The 16,486-nt window shown below is 40.2% G+C and overlaps 1 protein-coding gene across 2 annotated transcripts in view; it reads right to left on the bottom strand.

Annotated features, from left to right (window-relative positions):
- MARCHF6 (membrane associated ring-CH-type finger 6) overlaps positions 1-16,486 on the bottom strand; it is a 74,977-nt gene that overhangs the window by 17,842 nt on the left and 40,649 nt on the right. For both annotated transcript variants that reach the window (XM_024119159.2, XM_028492807.1), the window contains exons 11-19: positions 12,867-12,925; positions 11,496-11,576; positions 10,966-11,034; positions 10,812-10,886; positions 9,348-9,482; positions 7,241-7,360; positions 6,374-6,474; positions 3,531-3,668; positions 1,787-1,991 (exon numbers count right to left, since the gene is read on the bottom strand). In XM_024119159.2, coding sequence (XP_023974927.1) covers positions 1,787-1,991; positions 3,531-3,668; positions 6,374-6,474; positions 7,241-7,360; positions 9,348-9,482; positions 10,812-10,886; positions 10,966-11,034; positions 11,496-11,576; positions 12,867-12,925 — 983 coding nt within the window. The remainder of the gene's footprint in view (positions 1-1,786; positions 1,992-3,530; positions 3,669-6,373; positions 6,475-7,240; positions 7,361-9,347; positions 9,483-10,811; positions 10,887-10,965; positions 11,035-11,495; positions 11,577-12,866; positions 12,926-16,486) is intronic.

Raw genomic sequence — 16,486 nt, 5'->3', positions numbered from 1 at the left:
AAATTCTCAAAAACAACTTCTCATGAAAGGAAAGCTCATTCCCTAACAGTGCTATCCAATTAGAACTTTCTGTGATAATGGACATGTCTACTCCTGCACTGCCCGACACTGGAGCCACTGGCACAAGTGGCCACTAAGCACTTGACGTGGCATCACCATGAATGAGTAAAGGAATTTTAAACTCTATTTACTTTGAGTGTGTGTGTTGTCTACAAGAAATGTACCTTCTTTTCTTTTTTCAGTTTCATGGAGGTATAAATGACAAAGAAAATTGTAATGTATTTAAAGTGTTCAATGTGATCTGATACATGTATACACTGTGAAGGATTCCCACCATCAAGGTAATTAACACATCCATCAGCCCACATATTTACAAACTGTATTTATTTTTAATTAAGTTTAAAAGTAAACAGCCGTTGTAGCCATAGCTGGTGGCTCCTATACTGAGAAGAGCAGATAAAAAGGAAATACACTGCGGGCTTCCCTGGTGGCGCAGTGGTTGAGTCCGCCTGCCGATGCAGGGGACGTGGGCTCGTGCCCCGGTCCGGGAGGATCCCACGTGCCGCGGAGCGGCTGGGCCCGTGAGCCGCGGCCGCTGGGCCTGCGCGTCCGGAGTCTGTGCTCCGCGGCGGGAGAGGCCACAACAGTGAGAGGCCCGCGTACCGCAAAAAAAAAAAAAAAAGGAAATACACTGAGACAAGAGGGAAGTGGCTACCCTGGACAGAAAGACAGAGTGCTGCTTGCCTTGACCTGACTAAGCCCAAAGGGCAGAGCTCCAGCTGGAAGGCTTGAAAGCACTGACAATAACACTCCAAGAGGGGGCTGGAGCCTTGGTCAGCTTTCACCGCCTGAGAAACCCCTTAGTGATTCTCTCTCTAATCTAGGCCAGAAGTGCCTTCTGCTTAGAAAATACCTTTTGTCAATCCGAAAGCCTCAAGTCTCACAGCTCCACCCCCATCTCTGAGAGCTCCCTCCCCAGCTCTTGCAGCTCGCCTGCACCTCCCACCCCCCCAACACACATTCACCTCCCCGCAGTTCCATACCTACCATGGCTAACCTGCCTCTTGTCCTGACACGGGCCTGGAATGCCCTTCCCACCTGCCATTTTTTAATCTGCCTGACCCCAAACTTTAAAGACTTAAAGGTATCAACTCCTCCACGAAGCTTCCTGAACAACTTTCAAAAAACTGTTTTGCGGAGCAAGAAGTGAGCAATCATATGACATGCTAGTGAGGTGAGGACTAACACCCGACCACTGAATTTAACCCCATGAAGGTCACTAGTGACCCTTGACAGGAACAGTTTTGGTGGAGTTTGGGGGTAAGTCTTGCTGAGCCAGGTACTTCCTTAACCTGGTCTTCAGTTTTATCAGATGTAAACAAGAGATTACTACTCATACCTTACAGCACTGGGATTAATACTACAAGGATTAAAGAGAGGAAAACACTAAAATGCCCACTCCAGTTCCTGACACACAGGTGAAATGAATCAGGAATGGCAACTTCTTATTTGATCTAGGGTCTTCTATCTTGTTCCTTTCCAACAGCAGGGACCCACAGCACATGGACTCCCAACTCCACGGCTTACATCTAAAATTCATCAGCTTATCCGACATTTACATATATTATGTGTTGCAGAATGAGAGGCCTGAAATGTGGGTTCTTGTCAGGAGACTGCAAGATGCGTCTACACGGAGGACCATAAACTAACAGCGCCGATAACAGCAGAAAAACTCCTCAACGGAAGCTGGAAAGCTCGACCCCTGCTCAGTCGGGGCAGCACCTACCCTGAGCGGGAAATGTGGGGGCCGGCGGTAAGGCTGGAAGCCAACAGGCCCGCCCTGCTGGAGGATGGCTTGGTGGGCTGCATGCAGGCCCTCCCCCACCACGGGGAGGGCGTTGTTATTTCGAGCGTGCTGGTTATTGTTAGCTTGTTGGTTTGCACTGTTCTCGTTTTCTTCCTGGTCTCCCAACAAATAGGAATGAAGATCCCTGTGTAAAAATTGTATCAGTGAAAATGCTCACCTCAGATCAGAATAAAACAGCAGACGCGAGACTTACTTTGTCGATAATTATAACTTAGGGGAGAAAATGTATGAATAGAATCTATGCACGGCACTATTATCTCAATCAGCTCTAAATGTTGCTGCGTGCTTTAAGTTAGACCTTCCCAAACATAAAGTTAATTAACATACAGAATACCCATTCAATCTGTTTTATGTTTTCTTCAGCCAGTATCTGAGAAGAATCAGTAACTGAAAAAAAAAAAAAAAAGGTGCAATACCCAAGATACTCTATGTGCAGAATTTTAGGAAAAAAACTATCAACTTCTTTTTTTCTCTGTAGATGACTACTGTGTCTGCTGCGACATGCAGCTCAACTAAAACATCAAGCCACAAATCAGCTGAGGCACAAATGAGATGGGGGGAAGGAGGGGGCTCACGGTAGGCACTGAGCAGTGAGGGAAGGATAAATGTTCCAATACAACCAAGTGCATATAGGCATCCCTTGGAGATACCGTGGGTCTACTTCCAGACCACTGCAATAAAGCAAGTATTGCAGTAAAGAAATCAAGTTTTGGGGTTTCCGAATGCACAGAAGTTATGTTTATACTGTGCTGTCACCTATTAAGTGTGCAGGAGCATTATGTCTTTAAAAACAAAGTATATGCCTTAATTTAAAAATACTTTATTGCTAAAAAATGCTAACAATTATGTGACAATGCAAGGTTGCCACAAACCTTCAATTTGTAAAAAAAATACAGTATCTGTGAAGCACAATAAAAGTATGCCTATATTTCACAATAAGGTATCTACAGGATGTCACATATTTTCTGAAAAAATGTTTAAACTACCGAGATTAAACTTCTAAATAAGTATATAATATATGAAGCTTGAAAAAACATAAATGCATCATGCTGACTAAATGACTGAGAAACCAAATCTGAGAAGAGCTCACTTACCAGGTTAGACTTCTAAAATAAGGGTAACTTGGTTTGTTTTTAATGCACTGAAAAGTATTTTATTTTTACCCTGTGTAATGAAATGAAAGAACCTGGGCCAGCAGCAACCCTCTGTGAGAGGGTAAAAACATGTACACATTTCTCCATAAAAGGATACACAATGATTAGAAAAATAAGAAAAAATTAAAACTTTAATATGCTTTAAACAATACACCTGCAGATAACACTAAATGGTCTCTTATTAAAACTAAGTTTTCGGGGCTTCCCTGGCGGCACAGTGGTTGAGAGTCCGCCCGCCGATGCGGGGGACGCGGGTTCGCGCCCCGGTCCGGGAGGATCCCACGTGCCGCGGAGCGGCTGGGCCCGTGAGCCGTGGCCGCCGAGCCTGCGCGTCCGGAGCCTGTGCTCCGCAGCGGGAGAGGCCACAGCAGAGGGAGGCCCGCGTACCGCAAAAAAAACAAAACAAAACAAAACACAAAACTAAGTTTTCCTGAGTGGGGCATACTTTTTCAGAAAGGTTATTAAACTGACACAAATGACACACGTACGAGTCACCTGCCTGTACTTACAGCAAGTATCCAGCAGTAACAGTCCACGCTCGCACCAGTCCCTTCAGCCACTGCCGCGTGTGTCCCTGTTCAAGTAACGCTGGTAAGACAACTTGAAGCAGAAGCAGCTCAAGGGACAGTTCACTCACTGGAGCATCACTGAGAGTTACGAAAAGCCATAATTTACAATGTGAATTCGATTTTCCCTTATAACTGTATCGTATCAGACATTTAATGGAATGACAGCAAAACTCCTTGACGAGTCAAATGAACTCCCTGTCTTTATCACCTCATATCCATTCTTCCTTGAAGAACAACGAACATCCCTCACACATTACCAAAACTGCTCCCGACAAGGGCTGCCAATGACCTTCGTGTTGTTACAGTGACGGTCAGGTCTCGGCCCTCACCTCACGTGCTGTGTTAGTGGCGTATTACACAACTGGTCGCTCACTGCTCCTCAAAACCCTTTCTCCATGAACACCTCTCCAAGACCGCTGAATGCGACCTCCTGGGGCTCTGAGTAGCACCTTTCTGTAAATTTCTATACACCGCTCAGACATCGTCCCTAATCCCTAACTTACACATCCAAAGTGCCAACTCAACGTTCCACAGTGCGCACGAGACATCTTAAATTGATCCTGTCCACCGTCAAACTCCCACTCTTCCCCTTAAATCCTGCTCCTCCACAATCTTCCTCATCCCAGTAAATGGCAACTCCAACCTTCCAGGTGCTCAGGACAGACACTTAGATCCCTGACTGCCTTTCTTCACCCCACATTCAAACAAGCCAGAGAATCCTACTGCCTGTTCCCTAATACCCTGAATCTAACCACGTCTCACGACCTCCACTGCCACTTCTCCCTCTCAGCCACCCTCGCCTCCCCCGGGGATCGGCATTACCCCCAGCTGCCCTCCCGCTCTGGCCCTGGCCATCCCAACCCTGCCTCGTCACAGCCTCCAGAGATCCCTGTGAAACCTGTCAGACCACTCCTCTGCTCAACCTTTCCAAGAACCCCCCAATATCACTCAAGTTAAAGCCACAGTGCTCACTTACAATGGCCTGCAAGGCTCTCTAGGACCTGGCTTCCCATGGCCTCTCTGGCCTCACAGCCAACTACTTCTCTCCTTCTACTGCAGCCAAACTGGTCTCCCTGCTGCTGCTCAAACAGACCTGGGGCCACTGCTTGCGCCCACCTCCCCTGCCAGGACACTCCGCCTTCAGGGCTTTACCCGGCTCACTCCCTCATCGCCTCCTCCTTCAGGGCTTTACCCGGCTCACTCCCTCATCGCCTCCTCCTTCGGGGCTTTACCCGGCTCACTCCCTCATCGCCTCCTCCTTCAGGGCTTTACCCGGCTCACTCCCTCATCGCCTCCTCCTTCAGGGCTTTACCCGGCTCACTCCCTCATCGCCTCCTCCTTCAGGGCTTTACCCGGCTCACTCCCTCATCGCCTCCTCCTTCAGGGCTTTACCCGGCTCACTCCCTCATCGCCTCCTCCTTCAGGGCTTTACCCGGCTCACTCCCTCATCGCCTCCTCCTTCAGGGCCTTCCTCACCTGTCACCTCCTCGGGTCCTCACTACTCACTTCCTTGCCTCGTTTCTTCCCACAGCACTTACGACCCTTTGACATATTATGTATTTTATCTATTTTATTGGCTGTCTCCCCAACTGAAATATAAGCTCCACAAGGGCACAGATTTTTCTTGATTCTGTTTTGTTCACTGTTACATCCCTTGTACATAGAAAAGAACCTGGTATATAATGGGCCCTCAATTTTGCTGAATGGAAGAACAGACTAAAACACTGTTACAAAAACTTAGCTAAAATTCTAGGTATAAAGAGCTACCAAAAAATGGGTCTACTCCAACAATATATAAAGCCAGAAACTGTGCTTCCTGGTTCTCACTGTGACGACCCAAATACATAAAGAGGGAGAACCGACTTTCTCTAGGCAGGGAAAAACTCAGAATGAAACCTCGATTTGGATTTTGACAAAAGACAGCAGAAGCATGCCAGGCAAACACGGGGAAGAAGGTCATTCCAAACAGAGAGGGAAAGACCAGGAGCAGCTAGGCATTTATGGGGAGACTCAATGGAGGCTGAGCGTGGCTGGAGAGGGGAATTCAAGTCAGACAATGCTGGACAAGATGCTCGAAAGGCAGTGTGAGATGCCGAGCCTTGGATGTCATTCTAAATGACCCAGATATTATCGTGTACATTATGGAGGAAGAGGAAGGTGTGTTAAGGATGGATTATAAATGGGAAAAAAACAGGAAGGCCTAAACTAAGGTATTAAGTGGTAAATCACATTGAATTAGATAAGAGACTGTAAAGAATTAGAACTGACAAGATTTAAAGACTAATTACAAGTAAATTTGAGGAAGAAATCCAATTTGCCTGGCATATTTAGGTGACGGAAGGGATGAGGCAAATCACTGAAAAAGGGATTATAGGAGGAATGGTGGAGACTAGGTTTCCAGGTTACTTAAGTCTTTAAATCAAAAAAAGATTTTCCATTTATAAGCCATGTAGCCTATTTTAATCTACAATTAAATGTATATCTATGGCTACATTACTTATGATGTGCTTTTCATACAAAAATGATGCTACTAGGTATCTCTCATTAGGAATGTTAAACATTTCAATGCTAAACAAAGGCACACTTCATTTGCAGAAAAGTCAGTCCTTCTCTGGAACATGTAACTGCCAAACTAACATTTATGTGATTTAGAACATGGCAAAATTTAGTTATCAGATGATTTCTAATATCTGTAAGAAATGAATGTTTTAAATAAATGTACTCTGAATATCAAATCCCTACCAGAGTTAAATTAGTAAAGCTTCCGAATTTCAACAACTTACCTATAGAGCATGACATTGTACGGAAGAAAATTAGGCAGCAGACTCTTAATTATCCGTATAGGTAGCCAAAGCATCAGGAGTACAATGGAGCCAAAAACAATCTGCAGCAAGAAAAAGGGCAGGGCACCATTGTAATCACTGTAAGTCTGAGAGACAGGCAGACTTCTGAACGTACTCATCCAACACACAGTCCAAGTCTGTATATGCGCCCAGGCCGCTGAGTGTCCTCATTCAGCACCCTAGACTTGGCTCACTCTGTGTGGAGACTGCGTACCTGGGACAGCTGCTCCTCTCTCTCTCTAGGACATGAAGGCTCAAACAGGAGCCACAAAGGATAATCACTGCATGGTATGTGAAAAGAGAGCTAGAAACTCATAATGAAGGATCAAAATTGCCTGCATATTAATAAACCACCTGTAACAATAAGACATGACCCATACTAATGGCTACAAAAGTTTCCAAAGGACACACATCATTGCTCTTAGAATTTTATCTTGGAAAAACTTAGATTTAACTAGGTAATTTCTTCTTCCAGGCAGGGAAGAAACTTTGAGTTGCTTCTGTTAAGAGTTTAATTTAGAAGCTATTAACAAGTCTCCACTGCTTCAATGCAAATTAAATGTAATTCAGAGACCCATAATTTGGCAATCAATTATATTACTAAAGAACCAAAAGGCATTTTTGTTTACTAACATTTTATTTTTATCAAAGTAACCAATAAAACAGCTATTTGATAACCAACTTCCACAGGTTTAGATTTAATTCAATCCACTCTACCAGTCCTCCTGACCAAAAAAAAAAAAAAAAAAAAAAAATCTAAAGGGTAGCCCATTCTACTTCAAAAACAATAAAAAAAAGTATGCTTACCACTGACAAAATAAATCTTCGGAGATGCCTATAAATAGGCAAGTGAATCATTTCTTGTACTGGATTAAAATCTGGATCATTTAAATTCCTTAGAAACCACAAGACACCAGGTCGAAGTACCTGCAAATATATTTTAAATGCTATAAATACTTACCAATGTCTTCAGGCTCTGTATATGAGCTAAAACAATAACAGAGAAATAAGCTCTTAAAATTATTTTGGCATCTTATAAAATGAGCCCTAGAAAATTCATATAGTTTTCCTGGGAAAAGAAGTTCCTAAATCAGAATCTTTATAAAAACTGTTCTGTGTTTTAGGTCCTTTGATGCTTTTAATCATTCAGTGGAAAAATTTAAGTACAATTTGTCAAGAAATCGAGATCTCCAAGATGAAAAATAAGTTTTGTTTGTTTGGTTGGTTGGTTTTTTGGCCTCGCCACGTGGCAAGAAGGATCTTAGTTCCCTCATCAGGGATCGAACCTATGCCTCCTGCAGTGGCAGCACAGTCTTAACCACTGGACCGCCAGGGAAGTCTCGAAAAATAAGTATTTTTATAAAAATTATCACTATATTGTATAATCTGGAAAGGATTAGGTTACAATTTATAAGTGTCCTAAATGGAAGATGTGATTTCAGTCTCACACTTCCCGAAAAGAGTTATATTAATTAAAAAACCTTCAGTTTCTCAGTATCTTCATTTTCCCATCTACATCCTTCCCCCTTGCTCAGCAGGAATCATCAACCCTAGCGGCTATGGGTGATGGGCAATGAACGGGTCTGGGGATTCGCTCTGGGTGGCTCACACTCACTGAGCTACCCTGTATAAAAAGCATCTCATCTGCCCAAATTCTATTTCTCCACCTTCCAAACAAAGGGGTTATTATATGTGACCTTTAAGGTTCAATCTAACTCTAAAATACTAGGATTCTGTATCAACAAAAGACCACCACATTGATAAAATGAAAAAATTCAGTATAAAATACTTAATCACTTGAACAATGCAATTTGGAGGTCAGGTATAATTACAATTTTAAAAACACATTATTAATGTAGTCTCAATCACTAATTTCAAAACAAGGATACAAGCTTTGCTTGCAAACAGAATTTACTGAACTTATACTGTATGATTCAGGAGAGTATTCTGGCCCCCAGGCTCATCCCCGACTCCTCAAATCTCTCAAAGAGCAAAGTAACCAAGAACGGCATTAAGCCTTTGTGCTTCTGTATTCCATTCACACGGGACTGGTCGTCAGCCGGCTCCTTTAAGGCCCTGCACATCTCCAGCACCACTCTCAACAGAGTAAGCTGACTTGTTCCACGGCCGTATCCGTTCCCAGGATGCAAAAATCAAGGAGAATGGAGAGTGTGTCTCTGTTTCTCACTACTACCCCAGCATATAGTACAGTGTCTGGCAGAGAGTGAGCATGCAGTACTATTTGGGGAAAGAATGCACAGAGGAGAGTACACGTATCAGAATTACTCAAGTTTTATACTTGATTTTGCACCAGATGGCTAAGCAAGAGATGTATACTAGTCAAATAGTGACCCTGTTTTCACTGCCCCCAAATCAGTAAGGACTGTATTCTGAAAACAGGATTAGTAGAAGTACCCGTCTGGTGAGTGAACCAGCATCATAAAGGACCCTCACTATAATTCTATACTTGAGGTGTCTGCTTCAAGCCCATTTTACGTATTTGATCCTGTAAAACCATACCCTTTGGGTATTCCAGCATTAAATGTCCCTGAATGAAGTCCAAGACAGGCTCACGTCATATAAAGTTCCAAGAATATGTATTTGAGGATGGTTAAAATATATACCAAGTAAAACAAGTGTTTTTATTTAATTTTTATCCCTCAGTCTATTCATCTTTCAAACTCAAAACTAATTAGACAGAAATAATAAAACTTGTCAATTTTTGAGACAAATTACTAAAAACAGTTTAAAGCAACTGAGCCAAACTAGGCTATTAGCTGTTCCCTCTTAGAATAAAATAACAGAGAAAATGATTTAGCTAGGAAATCATCATAGCCTTTAAGGCATGACTTGTGGTTAAGGCAAAAGTCCTTTTCATAAATGTACAGTGTTGGAACTTCCCTGTAGAACTTACCTCTCTCAGTAACAGAATGAAGGAGGCAAAGTAGAACACATATACCATTCCCACCAGCCAATGCAGAAACATGGTAGTACCTGGAGCCGACTGAAAGCTCAGTTCTCGATCTTTCAGAGTAGCATCAAACATTTCCTAAATCAAAACAGTACACATGAGAGAGATTTGTACTGCTTACATCTGCTGAATTAATATCTTCATATTCTAGGAAGTGAATGAATCACTACGCATGTAGGTTCTGATGTTTCTAGAATTACCGTTCTCTTAAAGCCATTTCATCGTATCACAGAAATACAAATGATATAGGTTGGATACCATTTCAAAGATGTATATGACACTTCAGAAATTTTACAGAGGCAATACTGATAAACCAGTTGGTGAATAAGAACTTTACCAATATTGCGACTGTGAAAGAACCATTTTTGGTTAACATAATACTTTCCTTTCTTGGTTAAAGGTCTGAGTTCATGACAAGTTTTAATAGTAAGGTATGGGAGAAAATGTTATCGCAGAACCAAAGGCGGCTTTTCTACATTTAAATTTTTTTGAAAAGTGAAAAACTGGACTTCCCTGGTGGCACAGTGGTTAAGAATCCACCTGCCAATGCAGGGGACATGGATGGGTTCGATCCCTGGTCTGGGATGATCCCACATGCCACGGAGTAACTAAACCCGTGTGCCACAACTACGGACAGAGCCTGCGCTCTGCAACTACTGAGCCCGCGTGCCACAATTACTGAAGCCCATGGGCCTAGAGCCCGTGCTGCGCAACAAGAGAAGCCACTGCAATGAGAAGCCCGTGCACCGTAACCAAGAGTAGCACCGCTCTCTGCAAATAGAGAAAGCCCACGCACAGCAACAAAGACCCAATGCAGCCCAAAATAAATTAATTAATTTTAAAAAAAGGAAAAAACTGATGATCACTGACAGTCATTCAAGATTTTAATCAAGACTGAACACCTTAGTTAAACCAAATGGTTAGGCTGAATTAATTACTACAAAGGCGGTCTTCTTTTCAGATTACTCTTTTTCAGTTTTTTTTTTTTTGCACCACATGGTGCTGCTTGTGGAAGTTCCCTGACCAAGGACTGAACTCAGGCCACAGCAGTGAAAGCACCCAGTCGTAACCAACAGACCACCAGCGCCTCCCTCGAATTACTCTTTTTATACACAACATCTTGGCATCTTCATAAGACTCAAAAGAGTTAAACAAGGAAGACAACTCTCCACTGGTTATCAGGAAGGTTCCAGTCAAAATACTCTAACATCAGAAATGTGCACAGAGCCTCACAAAAATCAGGTACAGGAAAAATTAGCAACATTAAGACTCTACAATGATACATTCTCCGAAAAAAAACAAACTATGATCAAATATTGACTTTACATTAAAGGAACCCACCCTAAAGACCACTTTTTTAAAAGCCTTTAAATGATTAGATTGTATGACAATGAATAATAAACTCACCAGGGAACAGATATCCAGCCACCAGCCACAAATGAGAGGGAACACTCCAATTTCTACCACCACTAACAAAGAGACCTTAAGTAAAAACAAAGGTCATCAATATCACCCAAATGGGGAGAAATCGTTTCCAGTCTTAAGTTATAACAGGAATTACCTTCACAACAATATAGCAGACTCCCAGCAAGCGACGAGACCTATGAAATTTAACAAGAGTTGCCAAGCCCTACAGCATGTAGTCAAGGAAAACCTGAACATTTAAAGAAAGATACAGAAAAACAACAAGGTCCTACTGTATATAGCACAGAGAACATATTCAATGTCCTATGATAAACCATAATGGAAAAGAATACTAAAAAAAGGAATGTATATATATGTATAACTGAATCACTTTGCTGTACAGCAGAAATGAACACATTGTAAATCAACTATACTTCAATAAAAAAAATTTTTTAATTAAAAAAAGAAAGGTACAGTGAAACAGGTAACTATTTACGTAACAGTTAATACTATTTGACAGACAGAATTTATTTATTCCATATTTTTTCTGCTCTCATCCTCACTACAAATACCTACAACTTCTACTAAAAGGACAAGTGGAGAGAAATAGTTTTGTCATTAATAAGAACAACCCTTGGGTAAGCATAATAACATTACTGAACACTAAGCTGGTTCATTAAAGGATACATGACAAATTATCAGTGTTATTGCTAGAAGTATATACCCAACTATGGTCGTGATTAGGCCTTCAAAATGGGATGCCTGGACCTAAAAATAAGAAAATAAATAAACGAAATGTAATTTCACCACATGGCCTACACCCCAGTTTAACAATGTTTATTAAACAATCCAAGTAGACTAAATGTGAACTATCTCAGGAATTTGTAACTAAAAAACTATAAAATCCCCTCTGGATGACACCTCTGCAAACCAGATTCTCCCACAGACTGCTATTTATTACGAAAAGATGAGGAAAAATTAAAGAATAACACTTTACTCAAGCAGACAAAATAATAAGAGTAGAGTGAATTAAGTTTTACAAAAATAAGAAAAAAGTTGTAATCGTCTGCACTCCAGTCCATTCTGAAGCAGACCCGCTAAAGGCTGAGTGCTGAAAACAGCAGCACAGAGTCCAAGCCGTCCTCTGGCCAGGGTACATCTTAGCCACCCTATCTCCTAACCACAATGTTTGTTTCCCTTGCTCACCAAATCTGTTTCATTATCAACTTACAAAGAGTTAAGAGTTTAGATACTGACATATACTGCCCAAGATACCATCACCTTTTGGTTCCTGAATTTCAGGTAGCAAGTGGTGATAGTTTATAAAGTCAAATTTTATCAAAGCATTTATCTGAACTTTCCAAGTTCTTGCATTCAACTAGTGAGAATTTGGAGAGCTGTATTAAATATCAGAACATGTCTCTTTGCCATTTCAGAAACTTCAGAATGTGATCTCTCAAGATTCACATATACAAATTAACCAAAATATTCCAGCTATGTCAGCTTTTCTTAAAAGACTAAATCTTTCTGGGGATCCCCCCCCAAAATAGTAGTAGTTGTCCATCCAAATATTTATCTAATTCTGAAAAACAGCAATAAAATGTCAAAATTAAAGCAAATTTCTTTAGAAAACACCACAGTCCATCATTCCAACACAGATCAACATTTTTTAAAATTGATTAATGTATCATTACCTTTCTGAATTCACTATGGGGCAACTAGGGAAAAGGGAGAGAAAGGAGCACGCAGGCTAACGGAGCAGGTCAAAAATCAGCCTGTAAGAAAACTTTCCCACAGTATGTCTCTGGCCTGCCCAACGGGAAGGAAGACAGTGCATCATGGGGCTCAGAGAACATCTTCCACAGCTGGCAACATGTCCTACTACGTCTTAGGCCACTTCTGGCTTAGAAGAGGTGAACGAGATGGTGTTGGATAACTATTCCTTCGTATAAGGCAGACTGAGAAATGAAGTAACTCTTTACCATATTATTACTTAGTCAACATATATCAAATTTGGGGTAATTCATAAAATTAAGTTTGCAAAAGTATCATACTCACGTGTTCTTCAAATCCCAAACCAACAAGGGAGAAGTGGCCAATGTGGTAAGGGCAAAATGCTAAAAGGGGGGGGAAAACTCAATGAAAACTTCAAAATCAAAACAACAAACACTCCTAGTACCAACCCCACTAAAAGGAACAAAAGGCTTCTTGGAGAAACGGAAGATCTCAGAACCAAAAATGTACTGTCTGTGACATTCTCTACAACCAGAGAACAAAAAAGTTACCAAGCTCCTAATAAACTCATGGTGAAAGGACACAAGAACTATTGTGAAAACAGTCTCACAGGCCTGTGGGAAGAGAAGAAGATATGAGCATCCAAAAACAAAAAACAAAAAAACCCCCAAAACTGATGAAAACACACTGAATCCATACAGTGAAGAAGATATGAGCATCCAAAAAACAAAAAAAAAACAAAACTGATGAAAACACACTGAATACATACAAATTCATGAGTTCATAATACTCAAAAAAGGGAAAGCCAAAAACAAAAACCACAAAAGAAAAAAAGCAACATAATAGAAAACACGGGTTTCCCTGGTGGCACAGTGGTTGACAGTCCGCCTGCCGATGCAGGGGACACGGGTTTGTGCCCCGGTCCGGGAAGATCCCACATGTCGCGGAGCGGCTAGGCCCGTGAGCCATGGCCGCTGAGCCTGCGCGTCCGGAGCCTGTGCTCCGCAACGGGAGAGGCTGCAACAGTGAGAGGCCCGCGTACCGCAAAAACAAAAACAAAAACAAAAACAAAAAAAACCATAATAGAAAACACTTTTATCACTAAGGGAAGTAGTTAGAACATCAATTCCTTACCCTGAAAACTAATAATTAAAGGAAAAGAACTGCACATCTGTCCTGCTTCTTCCAAACAAACAAATTCAGGTTAACTAAATAGTTCCAGCTGATAAGATCAAGCTCTTCTTTACAGAAAAGCCAGCCAATAAATGCATAAAAATGACAGAATTTGAAAATCACCATTTTGTAATGCCTAATAAAACTAAATTAATTCAGGCAAGTATCAACAGATAATAAACATATTCGGTGAAATGGTGATGGAACACTAGATATTTGCATAATACTAAAATACCACCTCCCACAGATTACTTTCTGATGTTTAAAGGGAAAAATGAAACCTAACAATAGAGGCTTCAAGATACTATCACCTGAACCACAAAGGTGGATAAACAGACATCATGTACCTCCTGATATGTCATAGTAATAGGCAAAGCACGAGCAGTGAAAATTTTGTCCCAGAAGTACTGAACCTGAATCTAATCAGGCCTCAGATTTAACTTCCACTTTAAAGGAAATGTGGAGACAAAGGAACAAGGTAGCAGAATCAACAGGAAGTCATCGGAAGAAGGTAGAGAGTGAGACACGTAGAAGACAGCTGACCTAGTGTCATCAACAAATCAATGGATGGCAAAATAGGGTAGGGGTAGATGAGGGGAGCAAATAAAAAATATTCTAGATCAGAAAAACTTAAGATTTAACAACCAAAAGTAACAGTAAACCACCAGGTGTAAGATAGGCTCAAGGATGTACTGTACAACAAGGGGAATACAGCCAATATTTTGTAATAACTGTAAATGGAAAGTAACCTTTAAAAATTGTAAAACAATAAAAAAAATTTTTTTAATTACTGCAGGTTTAAAAAAATTTCAATATCTGGGTAAGGTAAACCTCCCTCAATATACTTCTTTCAAAATCTCCTTGACTATTCTCAGCTATGTTTTTAAAATAGATGAACTTTAGTGCAATTTAATGAATTTTTTTGGTCCAAAACTGGAAAAAAAAAAGGTAATAGGTAGACCTTATTTGAATTCTCATTCAAACAAAGCAACTATAAAATGATATTTAAGGAGACAATCTAGAATTTTTAATATGATCTATTATTAGGTAATATTAAATTCTGGTTATTTTGTAAAGTGTGATGATATTCTGGTTAAATAAGAAAATAGCCTTAAGACAGGAATAAAGACGCAGATGTAGAGAATAGACTTGAGGACACGGGGAGGGGGAAGGGTAAGCTGGGATGAAGTGAAAGAGTGGCATGGACATTATACACTACCAAATGTAAAATAGATAGCTAGTGGGAAGCAGCCGCATAGCACAGGGAGATCAGCTCAGTGCTTTGTGACCACCTAGGAGGGGGGGAGGGGATATATGTATGCGTATAGCTGATTCACTTTGTTATAAAGCAGAAACTAACACAACAATGTAAACCAATTATACTCCAAAAAGAAGAAAATAGCCTTAAAATTTTCATATTTAGAATTTTGATAGTCTCTTTTCCTCAAGTCTTTCTTGCCATGTTAATATAACTATAATTCATTCTCAGTAATAAAATTTAATTACCTTTTTTTATGGCAAAAATAATTGAACAGTATAGATTATTAGGAAAGGGGAGAGGGAGACTCAATCATAAAGACAAAAGTCAGAGTGAATCTATAGGGATCTGGCTGCCAAACCTTTTTGACCAAGTATTCATAAGTAGAAATTTTTTTTAACAGGTATTCCCAATACACTTGAATTTCTTTTTAAATTATACACATATACTATTTTATTAATATATTATATGTATTATGAAGCACAAGAAAATTTTAAAGCATGCGAAATAACTATATGCAGAATTTTTCCTATTTTATTCTCACACCCGACTCTGAGGACGACTCAAGCAGGCCCTTGGGAAAGGCAAACTTTCAAATTTCAACTCTATTTATATATATACATATTAACCTAAAGCACCAATTTTAACAATCAATTTCTACCCCATTACGCAGAAACTACTAGATAGGTACCCTGAAATTAAGATCAGTTTCTTAGGATTGTTCTCTTCTACTGAGACAGCAGCACTGTAAGGTTTTGTTTCTGCAAAGTATAATACATGACCACAAAGGTCCAGAAATGCCAGGGGAAACTGCAGTAAAGCAAGCCAAGTAGGAGAGAAACATGAGTGTTGCTTCATCCCAATGACTATGCTCATCTAAAAGGAAAAGCATATTTTCCTAAAAGGAGGAAAACCTCTTGTTTCATTTAAAAAGATCCTAAGTATAATGTGTATACTAAGACAAAAAAAATTTTTCTCATAGTATAAGCTTAGGAAGTTGGATTAGAAAAAAATTTACTTAGTTGAGATTTGCTTTATATAAACAAGAGTTCTTATTTCTGTAATTCATGCTTTAAAGGTGACTTATTCCTTTAAACATTAATTTAGCACTAAGCTTTTCTTGCAAGAACAAAGACTAAAGTCTATATAGATTATTTTTTCCTCTCAAAGAAAATTTGGTCAGGATCAAAAGAGTTTCACACTCTATATATCAATCATTTTACATAATGAGAAATAAATGCAGAATAATCTCAGACACATTTTCACCCCCATATGCAAGGGAAAACAACAAAGAATGGGCTTCCTGTTAATTTGCACCACCTTAAATATCTACTAAAAATTAAGAATGAATGGAACTTTTAAAAGATATTGTGTTTCAACAAGATACAGATAAATTTCTTTTGCTCTTTTATAGATAATATTCAGAAAACAATTTTTTTGTCTCATCCCTGATCTACTTATTCAGTGTCTTTTTTGACCATATGGCTTCCTATTGAAGACAACTGTTTCCTGA

The sequence above is a fragment of the Physeter macrocephalus genome, chromosome 8, assembly GCF_002837175.3.
Source record: "Physeter macrocephalus isolate SW-GA chromosome 8, ASM283717v5, whole genome shotgun sequence".
Classification (NCBI taxonomy): domain Eukaryota; kingdom Metazoa; phylum Chordata; class Mammalia; order Artiodactyla; family Physeteridae; genus Physeter; species Physeter macrocephalus.
This window is presented reverse-complemented; position numbering and strand designations above follow the sequence as displayed.